Source organism: Salvia hispanica, chromosome 2 (assembly GCF_029641045.1).
Source record: "Salvia hispanica isolate PSC_SH4W2 chromosome 2, Shi_PSC_v1, whole genome shotgun sequence".
NCBI lineage: Eukaryota > Viridiplantae > Streptophyta > Magnoliopsida > Lamiales > Lamiaceae > Salvia > Salvia hispanica.
Window position 1 is genome coordinate 7,067,463 of NC_142693.1, and position 18,097 is coordinate 7,085,559.

Below are 18,097 nucleotides of genomic sequence, written 5' to 3' on the forward strand. Positions count from 1 at the left end.
TCCAAGCTCAAACTTTTTGAATCGAGAAAGCCGTCTTATTATCTAATCTACGCTACATCGACTATGGATACAATACAAAAGTATAGCTGTGGGAAACGGACAAAACATATTCCTCTGTGAGGGGTGGTCCCACCACCAGTATCTGTTCATGCCGACGTGGCATCTGCAACTCCCACAAGTCACCCTCTGCCATGCTGGAAAGACATCACCAGCGTGTTTCCAGCTAGATTTCGAGATTGCTTTTTCTATTATTTTTATTTTTATTATTACTGCAACTTTTTCCTCTGCAGCAACTTACCCCACAATGCAGGGGCTCAGGCATATATATCCATGCATGATACATCAATCTTGCTTCGAGAAATGGAAAAGAAAACAATTATGAAATTACAACTGTTGCATTTTAAACAGGCCCCTTACTTTGGGGTCGAATCGTAGTACTACATGCTAAATTATCAATAAATCTGTGCATTATTAATTTATTTGACAACAATCCTTAATCTACTAGAAAATTTAACAGAATTATAATTTTTTCTTTTAAAAAAACATAATTAAAATAATAGATATATGGAATTGGCAGGTAGCGGAAGGTGGTCCCGGCGGGGCTCGAACCCGCGACCTTCGGCTCATAAGACCAACGCTCTAACCAACTGAGCTACGGGACCAATGCAACATTTTATAACTTCTGTTTTAACTTATCCTTTATTAAAACTGTTTTCACTAGGAAAAACTATAATAATAATAATAATCATAATTAAATACAAGAAATTGCCTAAAAAAAGCGTGTATAAAAATATGAATTCGAACTAGAAATTTCGTGATTTTTTAATTTAATTTCATATTAACTTACTTCTTAATGAAATGATTTATCAATGTAATTTGTGAAAGCTCCTTTTGCATATTCACGACATTAGGGACAACATACATGTACAAAAAGAAGGTGTATTTTCTTGAGAAGTCTTGTGAAAAATATGATTATTTTATTTATTACAATGTCAAAGGTTGTTCGTTTTTATAACTGATCTGGTCCCAAGTTGGGACCATGATTTTTTAAATCCTAAATATAGAAAAATTTTTGGTACTTGGTTGTAGTTTGTAAATTCTCCACCATGAACCAAGTAATCCTTCGTGATACCCTTAAATCAAATAGTACAAAAATTGCAATAAATATTTGCAATGAAGATATTGCTGAAATAAGGATAGTCTGAATCTAGCTAGTCCCATGTTTAGGCTGTATATATGCTATGTTTGAGAAACAAGTGTAGTCTTCTTTGTGGTGCTATGGTTTAGGGATAATATGAAATACAAATATGTTACTGTATCATATTTTCCAATTTTCCATGATAAAAAGTTTTAATTTTTTATTTGTAATATGTTGTTGATTTTGGCACAAATATATTTCAAATTGATGATACAATTGAATTATTCGTTAACTGTGCAGAAAAAATTGAAAAAATTAACTAACGGTCTCATTTTCGCATAATTTCAGATCCATACAATTTTACCTAAACTGGAATTCGTGGAAATCTTTTAAAAAAATATCAGAATTCATGAATATTTTTAACCAAAATTTAAATTTGCCAAACGAATTTGACTAAAATTTATTATTATCGTTATTATTATTACTATTATTTTGTCAATTTACACTTCATATTTATATACAGCAGCTAGGTGGAGCGTGGATCTCCCCTCCTCACTATTATACTATTAATATATACATATATTAATATCTCCCGCTCCACATCATAATTCACGCCACATTTTAAAATTAACTCAATTCAAAATAGGGATTTCATCATTTTCTTTAATAATTATTCACTTTTTTTCTGTTTCTATATAGACATTATATTTATTTTATATAGATGAATTTCTCCTTTATATAATCTCCGTTTACTTTGTGTATCGGCTCATAACATGCTGAGTTTTCAGGTTAATATTTTCTCATGCATGGTTAACTACTGTATTTTCTACATTATTCTGATGAAAGAGTGAGGAATTTTGAAGATGATGCAATTTTTCAAATTTTTTTATATTGTGTGTTTATATTTAAAATAAAAAAAGAAAAACTAAATCCACCCACCTCTAAATTATTTACAAAATATAAATGTGTTTTGTTTGCATGTATACGAAAGCCAACTCGTGAAGTATTGCCGAATCAAAGTAAACGGGCTAACTAACGTTGATAGAAACTGATCTTGTAAACATTAATTTATTTCATATTATTAATATTGAATAGACCTGCTAAACCGTCTATTTTCATGTTTCATTATGTTATATCAATTACGTGTTACAATATGTAATAATTTTATATAAACGAGGATAAAAGATTACTTTATGAAAAATGGTCCTATTTTTGTTAAATTGGAGTTGATATGTCCACATCGAAATTTCGTGTCTGTAGACTGTAATCCAACTGTTATGTTTTCAAATATTAGTAAATATTAAATTACTTCGATATATGTTTAAATCACCAGACACCAAGTGATCAAGTTTGAAGTAATGCATGTGAATTGTAAAGATAAACATACATAATACCCCTAAAATTTAACTAATCAATTTTATTATTGATTAATAGAGGCGGCGGGAAAGCGTTTGTATGATCGTATCAACTTATATCTCGGTAGAGTATCAATTCAAATTGAATAGAATTAGTAGTAAATATATCTTTATGTAATTGTGTAATTGTCAAATATTCTACAATGATTTAAAACGACAATCATCAAAATACTGGCAAATGGCACATGATTTTAATAAATACTAGTACTATACTATTAAATAGATTTTTCAAAAATGAGGTTTGCAATTTTTGAGTCAATAAACTAAAAAATTATGATCACATGAGTTTTATACCTCCACAACTAGACATTCCGAACAATGTACTATACTAAATTTCATTTGACGTGTTTAGCCAGCCAATTATAGGAGATATAAACTACATATAAATTTTTTAATAGAAGGTCACGAACTCACCATATCTTTGAAGATGATAGTATATAATAATGTAGGTGCTTTATTGAGAATTACACTTGACAGAATACAACTTGCAAGTTGCAATAGTAGTTTAAATTTTATACAGCTATATGTTGATAACATTTTTTAAATTATTCATTTTAATTTCTCGTTAAAACACAATTTAAAATATACCACAAAAATTGAGTCCAAACACAAAATACTCGTGCATGTGCATACATCGAGAATATAGGATAATAGTTATCTTCAATTAGTACAATCTATTAGCAAGACAAAAGAAACATTCCATAATAACTTAATTGTGAGTAATGATATACTGATATTGAATTAGTCGAATTTAAAATGGCGTAAGGTGAAGTTGTTAATACAGATTAACAACCCTAATTATGAAGAAGCCAAAACGCTATAAATAAAACACAAAACGGCAGACAAATTCAAAAGAAACACTGACATAAACACCAAACAAATCGCCAAACGGTCATCATCGATCGTACTCTGCCCGGCCTTCCCCTTCCCGCCGCCCTCACCCTCTCTCTCTCTCTAAAATCTTCCCCTCGAAGCTATAAAGCCTAGTGCCTGTACCACCATTTAATACGAATTCACTCAAACCCATTCACCATTTAACTCTTGTCTCTGCAATTAAAGACCTCTCTCTCTCTCTCTCTCTCTCTTGAAATTGTATGTCTTAATGTGTCACATGGCGGTGTCGAAGAAGAAGCACCAGAGCTACATCTCTGTGCCGTCTCAGATAATCAACTCCATCTCCCAATCCTCTCTCGAGTCTCTGCTGCATTCCCCCAAGAAGAAGAAGAGCAAGACTCGCGCTTTGAATCTCCTCAACACCCCAAGATTCCTCTTTTTCTTGATTTTCTGCTTCTGCTCTCTGTGGATGCTCAAGATGTGGGCTAAATTCGACCCCAAAATTCCCTTCTCCGGTCAGCCCTGTTTTATCTCGCGGCAGAGCTCTCTTCTCTCGCGGGGGCTGTTGAGTTCTCAGGGGATGATTGTGGGTGGGAGCGAGGAAGAAATTGTTGAAAAGAGTGAGTTTTGGAAGCAGCCTGATGGAATGGGGTTTAGGCCGTGTTTGGAATTCAGTGAAAAGTACAAAACAGAGAGCCGTGGGATTGTGCAGGAGAGGACTAAGTATCTGCTGGTGGTGGTTTCCGGCGGCATGAATCAGCAGAGGAATCAGATCGTTGACGCCGTCGTGATTGCTAGGATTCTTGGCGCTGCTCTTGTGGTGCCCATTTTGCAAGTTAATGTTATCTGGGGTGATGAAAGGTTTGATCTTTTTAACATTTCTTGATTTTTACTGTGATGGTGATTTTTGGGATTGGTTGATGAAGTGGCTTTTTGTGATTGTTGCAGTGAATTTTCTGATATATTTGATTTGGATCATTTCAAGAGTGTGTTGGGTGGTGATGTGAGGATAGTGAACTCACTCCCTTCTACACATTTGATGACACGGCCGGTGGAGGAGAAGACAACTCCACTCCACGCCTCGCCGGAATGGATTCGATCACGTTACATTCGACGGGTAAGGCTCACTTCAATTGATTCTTGATGTTAGCTCAATTCTATATCAATGGATTGGGAAATGGAAGAATGGTCTAATAAAGTGGAGTATCTCATTTGTTTGATGCAGATTAGGAGGGATGGTGTGCTGCTGTTGCGTGGCTTGGATTCGAGGCTTTCGAAGGATCTTCCTTCCGACCTTCAGAAGCTTCGCTGCAAGGTATTATCTTGATAGATAGCTATGTGGTTATGGAACCTATCTTGTTAATTTGTGCAGTTGTTGATCAGGAATGACTATTTGCAGGTTGCATTTCATGCCTTGCGATTCGCCCCTCATATCACGGAAGTAGGCAACAGGCTTTCGGAGAGAATGAGGAGCAAGGGGCCTTATGTCGCCCTCCATCTCAGAATGGAAAAGGATGTGTGGGTGAGGACGGGGTGCCTTCCCGGGCTCGGTCCTGAGTATGACCAGATGATAAGTAACGAGAGGAAGGCGCGTCCCAAGCTCTTGACCTCAAGATCAAACATGACCTACGATCAGAGGAAACTTGCCGGGCTGTGCCCTTTAAATGCCTTGGAAGTTGCAAGGTTTGAATGAGACAAAATGGAGTTTTGCTAATTGCTAACACCAATTACTAGTTATAGTACTGAGCTGTGTATGTTGTGTGTTTAGGTTGCTCAAAGCTTTGGGAGCTCCTAAGAGTGCAAGAATCTATTGGGCTGGAGGGCTTCCATTGGGAGGGAAAGATACACTTCTTCCACTCATAACTGAGTTTCCTCACTTCTACAACAAAGAAGACCTCGCCTTGCAGGGCGAGCTCGAGCCATTTGCAAAGCGAGCGTCGTTGATGGCCGCCATTGATTACATAGTTTCAGAGAGAAGTGATGTGTTCATGGCTTCTCATGGTGGGAACATGGGGCATGCCATTCAGGTACATGGTGTGTGTGTGTGTGTGTAAGGTAGAGAAAGATTATTGATGAATTGTGTTGCTTATCAAGTGTTGGTTTGAAAACACAGGGGCAGAGGGCCTATGCAGGGCACAAGAAGACTATAATCCCAAACAAAAGACAGATGCTGAAATATTTCATGGAGTCCTCTGTTGGGGAGAGTGAGTTCAACAGCATCATCCAAGACTTGCACCGCGATTCCTTGGGCCAGCCGGAGCTCAGGACTAGCAAGGCCGGGAGGGACGTCACCAAATATCCAATCCCGGAATGCATGTGCAATGCCACAGTCGCTCATTCGGCACAATGAGGACTAACATCATCTCAACCAATGTCATTTGTGGCGTGATCCTTCAACTTCACGCACGACACACAGGACGCCTACGGGATCTTCTGGTGGCGTTGCATTCGGCCATGGCCAGACTCTGCTGGCTTGTGATGGTATACATATAGCTCCATAAGTCTCCCTTGTGTAGTTCAATACATCTTTTGAATGAGGAGCATGTATAGTAGTAATAGGAAAGCATATATGTATTTAATTCTTTTATTTATTCTTAATGTTGTATTAAGAGACCTTGCACACACTATACATATACATATGTCATATATATATATGACTGAATTGAGAAAGTATACTCAAAGTTGGTTTTGTATATAGTCCACTGCTTTAGTACATTATACTACTTCTATCTATGATACGTTTACATAGATAATATTATTCTTTCATATAAGGTGATTCATTTTGGGCACAAAACTTAAAGCAAAGTGTAGAGTTTACGGTTAAATTTATTGATGCAGGAAGAACGCAAGAAAACACATTAAAATGGTAGATTCAGTTTTAGGTGAAAAATGTATTTATTCTAAAATGTCATCGTTCACAATACTTGCCAGCCAAAATTTTGTATCTTAGTCAAGTATTTTGCTCGCACCACAAATTATATGCAAGATTTTTTGTCAATATATCGTCTCAACTAAATAGGTTTTACATAGGAACAAGTGTCGAATTCTTTGCGTCAACATGTATTGAAAAGCTACCAATGTAGAAACAATATGTATGAATTAATAACCTGGATATTGCTATTAGAATGAAGATTGTCCCTGTTGGCTCAAGTTTTTTCAATTTGCTTTAATTTAGTTTTACTCATATGCTTTTTCAAAACCTTGTTACACGCTTAATTATTTTCTAATCCAGTCTATGAATAAGATGCACCTTGTTAGTCGCATGCTAATTATGGTTTCGAAATTTCATTTTTTTGGGATAAAATTAACTCCAGTACAGTCCAATACATATTAATACTTCAACTCTTATTGCCTAATTATTATATTGGATGAGCTTATCTAAGTATCTATGTTATGAAAATGTAACATATTTACGTCTAATAGGATATCAAACAGGCAAGGACCTCTACCAAGAACTCAAGTTAATGATGTCACTTTTTCCTCAGTTGATCAAGGAAGGTGACCTTATTACCTGCTTAACTATATATGCACATAGAAATTGAAAAAGAGCAACAAAGCTTGCTGAATTCGAAGCAAATCATCACAAAAGAGTGGAATGTATTTACAGCAGACAGATGTAAGCGAATACGATGTACGCAAGAATCTGGTTAAATGTGTATTATGTAAAGCATCCCATTGATTTCTCAGAAGAATCTGGTTAAACGTGTATTATGCAAAGCATCCCTTGATTTTTCGGTGGTCCTCCATTTTCCAGCGAAGCCATCTAATCATCTGCTCGGTAGAATTCCAGCAGGTGCAGATGCGCTACCGTTTGCTGACATAAACAATCAAATTATATTTGTTAGCATCAATGCCAAATAAAACTACTTAGCCAGTAGTAGCATATGCATACAATTGGCATGAATTGTATAACAAAGATCAGACAAACTTTGACCTGATCTATTTCAGCAACATCATGTTGCTCAGGGAAGTAAAACCCCAAGGAGTAGTTATCCAACGCTTCAGGACTTTTCATCCAAGCATCGTGACCAGAACGCAGTATGTTCCTATAGCCGGATATCTAGAATGAAAACAGAAGAAAGATTTAGCTTTAGCTTTAGCAATATTAAAGAAAAAGAACCTTGAGAACACTAATGCAAATAATTTGAAGCATTAATATGGCTGTGAAGGTTCAGATACAGAAACTAAAGAACCTCAGTGGTAGTATGATATGGCTTCTCTAGATACTTGGCAACAGTTGGTATACCCTCCCCTTCAATTGGTATGGGTATGCCGTCCTTATCAGCTGGTATTTGTTTACCGTTCTCGTCAAGTGGTATGCCCTGCCCATCAAGTATTTTCCCAGTGCCTCGGATTGAGAACAGAAAGGCAAGTGCATGTTTTCATACTTGGCTTCAGCCTCTTTCTCATTCCTGGGCAGCCATAATGTTTGAGTGAATGATCCAGCCTCAAAGATCAGCATCCACTTGATGAGACAGGAAACATGACATAAATGGAATGACTGCATACGAGTATTAATTTGGAGAAATATCAAATACTAGAATTATAAAAGGAAGTAGGCTAATAATGAAAAAGAGAAGTTCAGATGATGTCCAACCCCTGAACAGTTCCTAGTGCTGCATACAAGCTTTCCAGTCTTCAAATTTAACAGAGCAGCAACATCTTTGTTTTGGAAGAGCCTCTGTTGGCAGATATCGCAGGTCCTCTCAGAGCAGCCACTATGATCCTGAACTACCGGGATCCCCCCCAAGTTATGGGTGTAGGAGAAGGTAACAACAGCGAAGTCATGCTTCGGAGCTTCCTCAGAGGTGGAATCCACTTTCCCTAGCCATTCACACCAAATTCTAACAGCCTTTCCATCCTCATCCTTGTCCTTGAACCTAGCACCAATTCTTCCAACTCCAATGCGCTTCACCACCAAATCTGAAGCCTGGTGATTTGTTAGAACATGTGGAATAACTAGTACCCCATCACTTTGAACCTCCATATGATCATTGGAGAAAAGCACGCCGTCATTAAACGGCCATGGAGTTGGGTTGAGCTGTGGATTAGGTGAACCAGATGCCATCTCAATCCTAAAATGTCACAACAATGCAAATCAAATCAAACTTCATCGCAATGAAAGAATCCAAGCTCAAATTCGCAACTATAGAAAGCCACAGTATATAATTGTTGAAGAATGAACATAAAGAACTCATCCAGAAAGAAAATTCACAACCAATTGTTGAATAACGAACATAAAAGACTCATCTAGATTGAAAATTCGCAAGTAATACTTCAAGAACGACCTAAACCCCAAATCCACCCAATAATCCAAGTTTCAACTCCAATCAACTCTAAAACACAGAAATCTAACGACCTTAAGAATGAAGACAAGCAATTAAAGAAAGCCAGATAGTAATTGTTGAAGAATTCGCAAAAAACAGAAATATAAACAGAAAATTCGCATACCTAAACCCTAAATCCACCATAAGAATGTTTAATCCACAGTAAACACAGAAATATAACGAACATTAACTTCATCCGCAGTGAAAATTACGATCTAAACCCTAAATCCATCCATGTTTAAGCTCAAATCTACACTAAATTACATAAAATTTAACCAACATTAACTTGATCCGAAAAGAAAGTTCGCAATCAAAGAAAGCATATCGTCAAATAAGCCCCAATTGTAAAGGAAGTGCAATGCAATACAGTTTAAGCTACGATCGCAGTAAAAACAAAAAAGCAGAATGATACCGAAATCCTAACGTGAAGTTGAGGTGAGGTTGAGAAACTTTTCACAGCTCCGCAGCGAGTTTCTTCGAAAGCGACAGAGTTCCGCGCGATTAGAGAAGCGGTTGAGTTCGATTTTTGAGAGACTGTTTGCGAAAGACGAATATGACTTAGATTTTTATTTGGCGCATTCAGTTAGTTAGTTTGGCGGTTCTGAGAAGATTTGAATATAGAAACCAGATAGTTACTCAATACTAGTATTTATTTTTATTTTGTATTTTATGTTAGTCAATATGCAACATGACTCGGTCTCGGTGTCAACTAGGGCTGTCAATTTTTGACACGACACGATAACACGACACGAACCGGCAAGAAATTAATGGGTTTGTGTCAGAGCTTATCGTGTTCGTGTCCTTATCGGGTCGACCCATTAAGGACACGAAAATTTCATGTCGTGTTCGTGTTATCTGTTAACACATAATATTTTAATATTATTATTCTTATTAACACATAATATTTTAATATTATTATTCTTATTATTTTCATTTTTCAATACTTATTTTCGTGTCATTAATGGGTTCGTGTCGTGTTCGTGTCGTGTTGACTGGAAACGGTTCGTGTCATTAATGGGTTCGTGTCTGAGGGTAGCGGGTCGTATTCGTGTTCGTGTTTGAGGTTTTCTTAACGGGTCGTGTTCGTGTTTGTTGTTATCGTGTTCGTGTCGTTATCGTGTCGACACGATGACGACCCGACACGCACGATTTGCCAACCCTAGTGTCAACATTTAATTAGCTTACATTATTTTATATAAATTGAAAACGACTACACAGTATATAACCTAAAAACCACTTCATAAATAAAATTACAACTTCATATAAAATGAACTTAAATTACGAAATCCTAAGATTGTGGTTCAATAGAAAATTCAATCTACGAATTAAAATTTTCGCGCTTCTTGCTGAGTGTGCTGAAAAGGAGGTCGTGCACTCGGAGCTCCTCCTCGCTCTCTCCAAAGCTGGGTCGTGGATGGATGCTAGAAGATGACATGTGACGTGTGCCCAACTTCTTGAGCGATTTGGGGCAGTCCAGTGTATCTACAACCACATTCGAGAAAAGCATTTTCATTTGGTGCCAGATTCATGTGAGATGAAGTTTTATGTGTTAAAAAAGAATGTGTATTTATTAGAGCTTGAGATTTAAAATTAATTGAAAATTAATTAAGAGTCTTTTTCCCAAACATCGTGATTTAATAATTTAGAAGACCTTAGTTAGTGGCGGATCCAGGATCATAAAAGGAGGGGGCGAAATATATATTAGTAGTATATAGTATCACAACTTAAAAATGATAACCAAGGAAAAAATCACAATAAAAAGAGTAAACAAACCTAAAATAACAAAGTTCGGCCAAATTATGCCTATGCCTCTAATTAAGGGGCCTTAAGGTGAAATGAAGCTTCCTTCATACTCAACTATAGCCAAAGTCTCCGGAAGCTCCAAACGCGTGATGAATTCCCGAGCACGACAATCATACAAAAGTAACAAAACCCTTTCTTCGAGAAAATCAAGCAACCACCAAACCACACAATCACGCTTCTTGAACACTGCAAAATCATCGCTCCTCCAAAGAGGCATATCCCGTAAAACACGTTGTTCCACATTCATCACACGAGTCCATATAAGCTCACTCCCTTCGACTCTCGACTCATAAACCATCACCACTAGCGAACTATATAATCCGAATAAAACAAACGAGCATTCATCCTTTGCAAGAACCTCTAGATTCATGTAAAACGACTCATGCACATGACCTGATATCGTGAATGTCAGAAACACTTCATTCTTCATATCAAAGCTTAGTATGACAAACTGTGAGTCTCTCCGCCATCCTATCCAGTGTGCAAAGGAGCCATTCTTGCACAACGACTTTATAGGACCATGGATGTACAATTCTTGATCAAAAGCCAACTTCCTCCAAGAATTCATCCTTCTCGAATATAGGTAGGCTTGCTTACAATGCATCCATGAGTAGCACATCAGCGCAGCTGTACCACTTTGTAATCTTCATCGAAGCCAACTCCAACCTGTTGGTAACAAAGGGTCCTTCCACACGACTGACAAGAAGGGCGGTGAGGAAGTGGTAGAATCTTCAATTGATCTAGAAAAGGATTGCATATGACTATGGATGGAATATTTTCTTCTGAAGAAGTGTTTATGCATATTAGACCCTTAACTGCCCCAGCTACCTTTAAACGCCTATTCGGATCAGCCGTCCTATGATGTGTCCTGTTGAAAGACGGAAAGTCATGCGATTTTAACGACTTCCCGTTGTCTAGAAGCTTTGTTGATAGTTTCAATATTCCTATCTCATCAGGAAGAGTAAATTGTAGATATACTGCATCATCAGATTTGCCGCCGTTGTCGTTATTGTTGTTGATATGTAACTCAGTGTGCAGCTCTCGAAAACGTGTAGAATCAATGACGTCACACCAGAATTTGCAAACAGATCTAAATATCAAGAGGGATCGAACTGGAAGATGCAAGAGGATTTCTATCACCACATCGTTGTTCATTGCCATGTGTATGAATATTGGATGAAATTGTTGGAATTATGGTTCTTGTTATAGCCGGTGATGAGTTTATCAAGAGATATTTATAGGGCTAGGTCTAATGCTATGTGTATTTGTTTTCGATTTTTTATTTATATTTAATTTATTAATATTTGATTTTGGTGCTGTATAATGTATATCAAAAACTCCCTTACTATGGTACAATATTTATATAAGCAATACATGTACGTACAGATTTAGTTGACCAAAGATTTTGTCAAAGATTTTATTTTCATAAATACATTACTGAGATAAAGTCTGCACTCAATAGGTAAATAAAACTGTGAATTCCGTCTAATATAGGATTCTGTGGCGGAGACCTTTGTATGTTAATTTTCTATTAATTGCTATTATAATAAATCTAGTGACAATTGAGTTCTTGAAATTATATTAAATTAACGAGATATTTGATACATCAATAAGAATTTATTATATTAATTATCAGTTTTTAAAAATTTGAGCCCACCAACATGTAGGCTATAGGGTTTAGGGTCAATTTTTTCTTATCTTTTAAGAAGTTTACCCAAAAATATGACCGTGTTTGCCATTTTATATTCATCATTTTTCATTATTTATAAATTATCCTAGAAAACTATTCCAATTATCAGATCAAAATATCAACGTGGCAAGCTGAAATTTACTCGTTGATTAAGTGATCGATTGGGTATCTTATCTGTAACAGCCCGCTCTCCTAGGGTACAATAAATGCGGCAACTGCTACCAAACGGACTCGAAGAAATGAACAAGGCTAGGGTTTCATTTAAAGAATTTTGACCAAGAGATTTAAAAGACCTATCAGAGTATTTAAAGCAACAACTTAGCCTAAAAGCTTGAATGAGAAAGAGAAAGGGGTATCATAAATAACGATCAAATTCTCGAGAGTACGACATAATATTTAAGATAAAATCACAAGAAAAAGTCTAAGGCCTCAAATCGAAGGAAAGATGTAAATATTCAAAAACGACGAACTCTAAGGTGCATCAAAACTCAGCGGAAAACGACCAAGAGAAGGAAAACGACCAAGAGAAAAAATAGCCATGTATGAAGACACAACTACGCTTGAAGTTCATAACATCCATCTTAATTAATTATCATGCTCAACACCCGCCACCGCTCGTCGTCATTCAACCTGCACATAAGGAAAACACATGCAGGGCTGAGTATTTTGAAATACTCAGTGAGCTCGTTGCGAAAACATTTTATAAGTTATGCCACCCTTACCAAGTGAACTCGAGTTTTACAATTTGTCAAATAAAATATCATCGAGTATCACAAAATATTTTCATAGATTGGCCAATCAAATAATCTCCCATTTTCTCATCAATTTCCACAATCACAATCTCAATCTTTCCATGGTGCGACGAAAGCGTGGCCACGCTTTTCGCCCACGAGACCGGCCGACTAGCTAGGACGGCTCCCGATCCCCTCGTGTACACAGTCTGATAGGGTTTGCGGCCCATACTCAGACCCGAATTCGTATAATCATATCCATAGCCCTATAGCCCAATGGAGCGAACTCACAAACTAGGCATCAGACACACAATCTCACAATAAAACAAACATAGGCATGGCATAGCAGTTAAACCACCCTTATAACTCCAATCAATATTTTTTGACAAAAATAAAAGAGAGTTTTAAGAGTAAAGCCCACCTCGACTGCTTAAGTTTCAAGTAGTTTCGCTTTTCCGTTATCTGGCTTCGCAACCGAGGTTTCACCTTTTTATTCACATATATAGGCACATATTCACCAATCAGATTCAATCACAACTCTTAACTCATGCATGTCTCAACACTTTCCCTTTTTCCCATCGATTCATCTTATTATCACAAATCAAAGATCATGTTCCTCATATGACTTTCATTCACATCTCAATCCTAGTTCTAACATCAACATATATCACACAAGAATATTTAGCTATCAAGCACACCACACAACACAACACACACACACACGACACACACTCACGCCACACTCACACACGCACGCACACACACACATGTTCCAAATTCCCTTTCCCTTTTCATCCCAATCTCACTCAAAGAAGATGCATGAGGGTTCAAGGAGACCGATTAATCGGTTGGAAAGGAGAAAAAGATGGAGAAGAAGAAAAGAACACTTATATATAAACAAAATACCTTTTTAGAGGAAAACGATCGGTAGAAACAAAGTAGAGACTTGGTTCTTCAAGAATTCTTGGATTAAACTTCAATTCTTCTCCAAAAGATAGCAAAATATTGGAGAGTAGAAGAAGAAAAATTTGAGAGAGTGAGAGGAGGGGGGGGGGGGGCGAAAATAATGGGGTTTAGGGTTAGGGGTTCTCTTATTTATAGTGATCAACAAGATCTTTAGGTAATTAGAATAGAATATTTGGTAAGATCTTATTCTCCACAATAAATAAAATAAATATTATGGAGTAGGGAAGAAGAATTAACAAAAATAGACTCTAAGGCAATATTCCATGTAATTTTTGAAAACTAGGCTTTTTAATTAGCCAAGATTTTGTTTTGGTATATTTTACGGAGTAGAATAAAATATCACGGAGCAAAATAAAATAAAAATTCTCCCCCATTGGCCTAGAAATAGGCGTGTATTTTGAGCCTAATTAAGGCATGGATTTTTTGAATATTAATTAAAATAAGGTATGATAAGGATCTCTTGAAGTATGGAAAGATTTGGTAGAATATTTTAATTCTAGGTATGGAAAGAAATCAAATAAGAGGTCAAATCAAAATAAAACAATTCCTTTCCTTCTACATGTGATTTTTGAAAATCACAAAGAAATAGTGCCTAGTATTTATGGAAATTTTCTCTAATATTCTCACTCACCCTTAATCAAATAATTCATCTCATGAATTAATTAATCACATATGCCACATCATAATAGTTAACAAATTTGACTTTTCAAACTTCTCAATCAAATAAACTCATGTAATAAATTCACTTATCAAATAATTCACATCTTCCACGTCATCGATAATAAATTTTAGGGCTCTAAAATTAAGGTTCTAAATTCCGGGATGTTACATTATCAGTGTGTAATTTTGAATATTATCGGCGTTTGATTTCGACTACTGATAGATTTTTCAATCATCAAAACTTTTGTTATGTCTACCTACATAGTTTTTACGTTTTAGATAAACATTACAAATGATGAGACAAAATTGAACCTTTAATTTAATCAATATATTACAGGATTGATTCTCAAAATGTGGACCAAAACCAACCATAACTTTCTGTAAAAGTAGAACATGCAAAATAGATAATGTACATACATTAGCAGCATTCTTCTCACTATCAATAAGTTTAATATTTATCGACACTCCCATAATCAGCCTCCATTGCTAACGACCATGGCTCAACAACCCTTTTTGATCATCAATATCTTCTTCTTGTTTTTCAATATATTATTTACAATACTCTAACCTTTATGATCATTGGTATCTTCTTAGTAATTTTTTTTCAAATACCAAAATGGACTGTCAAATATTTACACCGCCAGTATGTTAAGAGCCTCCTGCTCCTAACGTGAGAATTCCGTCCAAATTCACAACTGTAACACTGCAATTCCGACGCCCTCGTTTAAGGGTCGGCGGACAAACGATAGGACTGGCGCGGAGGAGTCTTCGTCGCAGCGTTGAGAGTTTAGATCCGTTGATTAAAATCCGGCATCCAAGTCTTAGGCAAACGATAATGATTTTATTGATTAATTCCTATGAGAGACTCCACACATATTTATAATATATGTGGATACAGGGTTATAATCAAATGCTAACTAATTTCCAATCCAAAACCCAGAACTTCAACATTATGTTGGAAATTTCTCAACATATAAATATAACTTTCTCAAAATAACATGTAAATTTAAATCTCAACACAAAGACATAATTTTATCAACACAGATCTATTGAGAAAGTTTTGTCTTTGTGTTGATAATTTTAATACATAATATTGAGATAGTTCTGGGTTCTGGATTAGAAGGTTGGTTTTATTTTAACGCGACCCTGTGGATACAATATGAAAAGATATGCTAGATCCCTATAATTGTTAGAATTATGGATTAAATATATGTGCCCGGTCAATGGACTTTGACCAAATAAATATGACAAGACATTTAATTTTTCTAAAATTAAATGCTATAGCATCAATCATTCCGCGTAGATGATCGTAGTATATTCACTTTCTCAAATCCAATTCTCAGTGAGTGAAAAATAGTGGATTAAAGTTGGGCACGATTGAGCTTTATTTAAGCTTGAAGTCTTGAATGTAGGGAGTAATTAACTAGTATTAGTTGTCCCACATTGGAAGTGAGAGTCTCTTTTGAGGTGTATAAATTAAGTGCTCTACTACACTTAATAAATTCTAATGGATCAAGTTGGGCGGAAGAGCCCTTGTGTAGTTCAATACATCTTTTGAATAAGAAGCATGTATAGTAGTAATAGGAAATCATATATGTATTTAATTCTTTTATTTATTCTTAATGTTGTATTAAGAGACCTTGTACACACTATACATATACTTATACATATATATATTGATAGAGTTTGTTACAATTCATGATACAAATGAGCCTTAAAGTTGTAAAAGAGTCATGAAAGGTAAGCTGAAAAAAATCTTCTTCAACGATTGTATAATTTTATTGAATTTCTACAAAGTAGCACAACTTAAAGAAACAATCTCTCAACAATGAAAACAAAACCACAACTCAAAGAAACAGAGAGATTTATATCCACAAAGGCAGCACCTATAAATAGGAGAATCTGGAGTTGAGTGGGAAGTAAGATACTGGAATTGGAGCATGTGCCGACTTCTTTTCATTCTTGCGCTTACTATTGTCGGAGATTTGCGAGGTCGTGTCTGATACGCGAGAAGACGAACACACAAAACACCCTAAAATAATTGTCAAGAAACTCATTCTTCAAACACAAGTCTGGATTTTTTGTAATTTCCTTTGTTGTGTTATGTTTGTAATGGTTGTGTGATGAGAGGCTACTCTTTGGAATGGTTATTTATAGTGAATCAATGCAAGATTTGATGACCAAGAAATGTCAATGTTGATGATGTTGTTACATTACTAAGAGGATTCCATGTGGATTCTTATTTTATTTTTGTTTCTATTTATTATTAAGAGAGTGAATGTATCAGAATTGAATTACGGAGTACAAAGTAAATAAATGAAATGAGAGACGTGGACAAGTCGGATAGTTGGAATGAGTCACTTAGTTTGAACTTTGAAGAGGTCTTATCTAGTTACTCGTTATTTACAGCTAATAATCAACATAAAATATTACTCCACTACTAAGTAGAAAACTAATTTTACACAAGAAATTTTGTGAAGTAATTACTTAGCAAGTTTATCAATGAAATGGGAGAATATGGACTTTTATAGCAGCATTTCATGCCGTGCTTTGAGGTACAACAGAGGATCCGAGTCCATAAGGGTATCCTTAACTCCATTCCGGATTTGGGCTGCAAGTCCCCTCCACGTCATCATTCCCCTAAATTTCGGGTCCCAGGCTACAACTCCATTAACCCCGCAGGCCACCATTCGGGCCACAACTATTATTTTGCACTATTCACAACTCCAACCTATTTTACTCGTAAAATTGAATACTTTGAACAATTAAAACCGGGAAAATTCATTGTTCAGTCGAAAAATAGAAAATTAAAAATTCGAGAAATTTTTTTTACAAATCCTTGGAAAAAAATTTATTAAAACCTAGAAAATAAAAATTACATCCTAAAAAAAATATTGAAATAATTTAGAGGATAGAAATGGAGAAATTGGTGGAAGAATGTTGAAGAAATGGGTATAATAAAATGGCAAAAAAATCAAAAAAAGAAAAAAAAATAAAAATTTTGGGGGTTTGCGGCCCGTCCCGATGCGCATAACCCTGAGTCGGGCCGGACCTCGGGAGCGGCCCAGGGACGGAACTGCGGCCCCGGGACCGTCCCAGACCGTGACTCGCCGCCGTCTAGCGCATGGCCCGGGCCGGGACTCGCGATTTGCGGCCCAGCCCCTCCGCGTTAAGGATGCTCTAATATTCATGTTCCATGTTAATTTTAGAGGTTTTTATTTTGTAAATATTCATGAAGACAGTACTAATAAATATCCATTTTGACAAAAAAAAGAAGAAGTTTTTATACATTTCTTAACATAATTATTCTACATAAATAAATCTCCACTTTGTCATCAAGTATCAAATTAATATGATGTCCTTTATGTGTGTGAGTAGGTCAAGCGGTAGAGAGGTTAATTTGTTCTTAGGTTTGATTCCTACGTGGCGCGGCCTTTAAATTTAAATTCATTTATCCATTATAAAAACGACGTCCTTCTCATGTCTAGTTTTTTTTGGGCTTGCTGAATCATTATGATGTGATTTTATGTTTT

At 36.0% G+C, this 18,097-nt stretch overlaps 2 protein-coding genes, 1 long non-coding RNA gene and 1 other non-coding gene across 4 annotated transcripts; 1 reads left to right on the forward strand and 3 right to left on the reverse strand.

The window, feature by feature from the left end:
- Positions 1-588: 588 nt before the first annotated feature.
- TRNAI-UAU (transfer RNA isoleucine (anticodon UAU)) lies at positions 589-662 on the reverse strand. The gene has a single exon. It is a non-coding gene; the product is annotated as a tRNA-Ile (tRNA).
- A 2,737-nt stretch (positions 663-3,399) lies between these two features.
- Positions 3,400-5,978, forward strand: LOC125202660 (O-fucosyltransferase 20-like). The gene is made up of 6 exons (XM_048101105.2): positions 3,400-4,248; positions 4,336-4,504; positions 4,613-4,702; positions 4,787-5,070; positions 5,156-5,414; positions 5,501-5,978. Exons 1-6 carry the CDS (start codon positions 3,656-3,658, stop codon positions 5,735-5,737), a joined length of 1,632 nt encoding a protein of 543 aa, XP_047957062.1. The 5' UTR covers positions 3,400-3,655; the 3' UTR covers positions 5,738-5,978.
- Positions 5,979-6,998: 1,020 nt separating this feature from the next.
- LOC148931493 (uncharacterized) lies at positions 6,999-7,878 on the reverse strand. The gene is made up of 3 exons (XR_016135168.1): positions 7,581-7,878; positions 7,322-7,447; positions 6,999-7,201 (listed from the first exon to the last, which is right to left on the reverse strand). It is a non-coding gene; the product is annotated as an uncharacterized LOC148931493 (long non-coding RNA).
- A 2,661-nt stretch (positions 7,879-10,539) lies between these two features.
- LOC125185854 (F-box/kelch-repeat protein At3g06240-like) lies at positions 10,540-11,678 on the reverse strand. Its single transcript, XM_048082287.1, has 2 exons — positions 11,151-11,678; positions 10,540-11,109 (listed from the first exon to the last, which is right to left on the reverse strand). Exons 1-2 carry the CDS (start codon positions 11,676-11,678, stop codon positions 10,540-10,542), a joined length of 1,098 nt encoding a protein of 365 aa, XP_047938244.1.
- Positions 11,679-18,097: the final 6,419 nt, after the last annotated feature.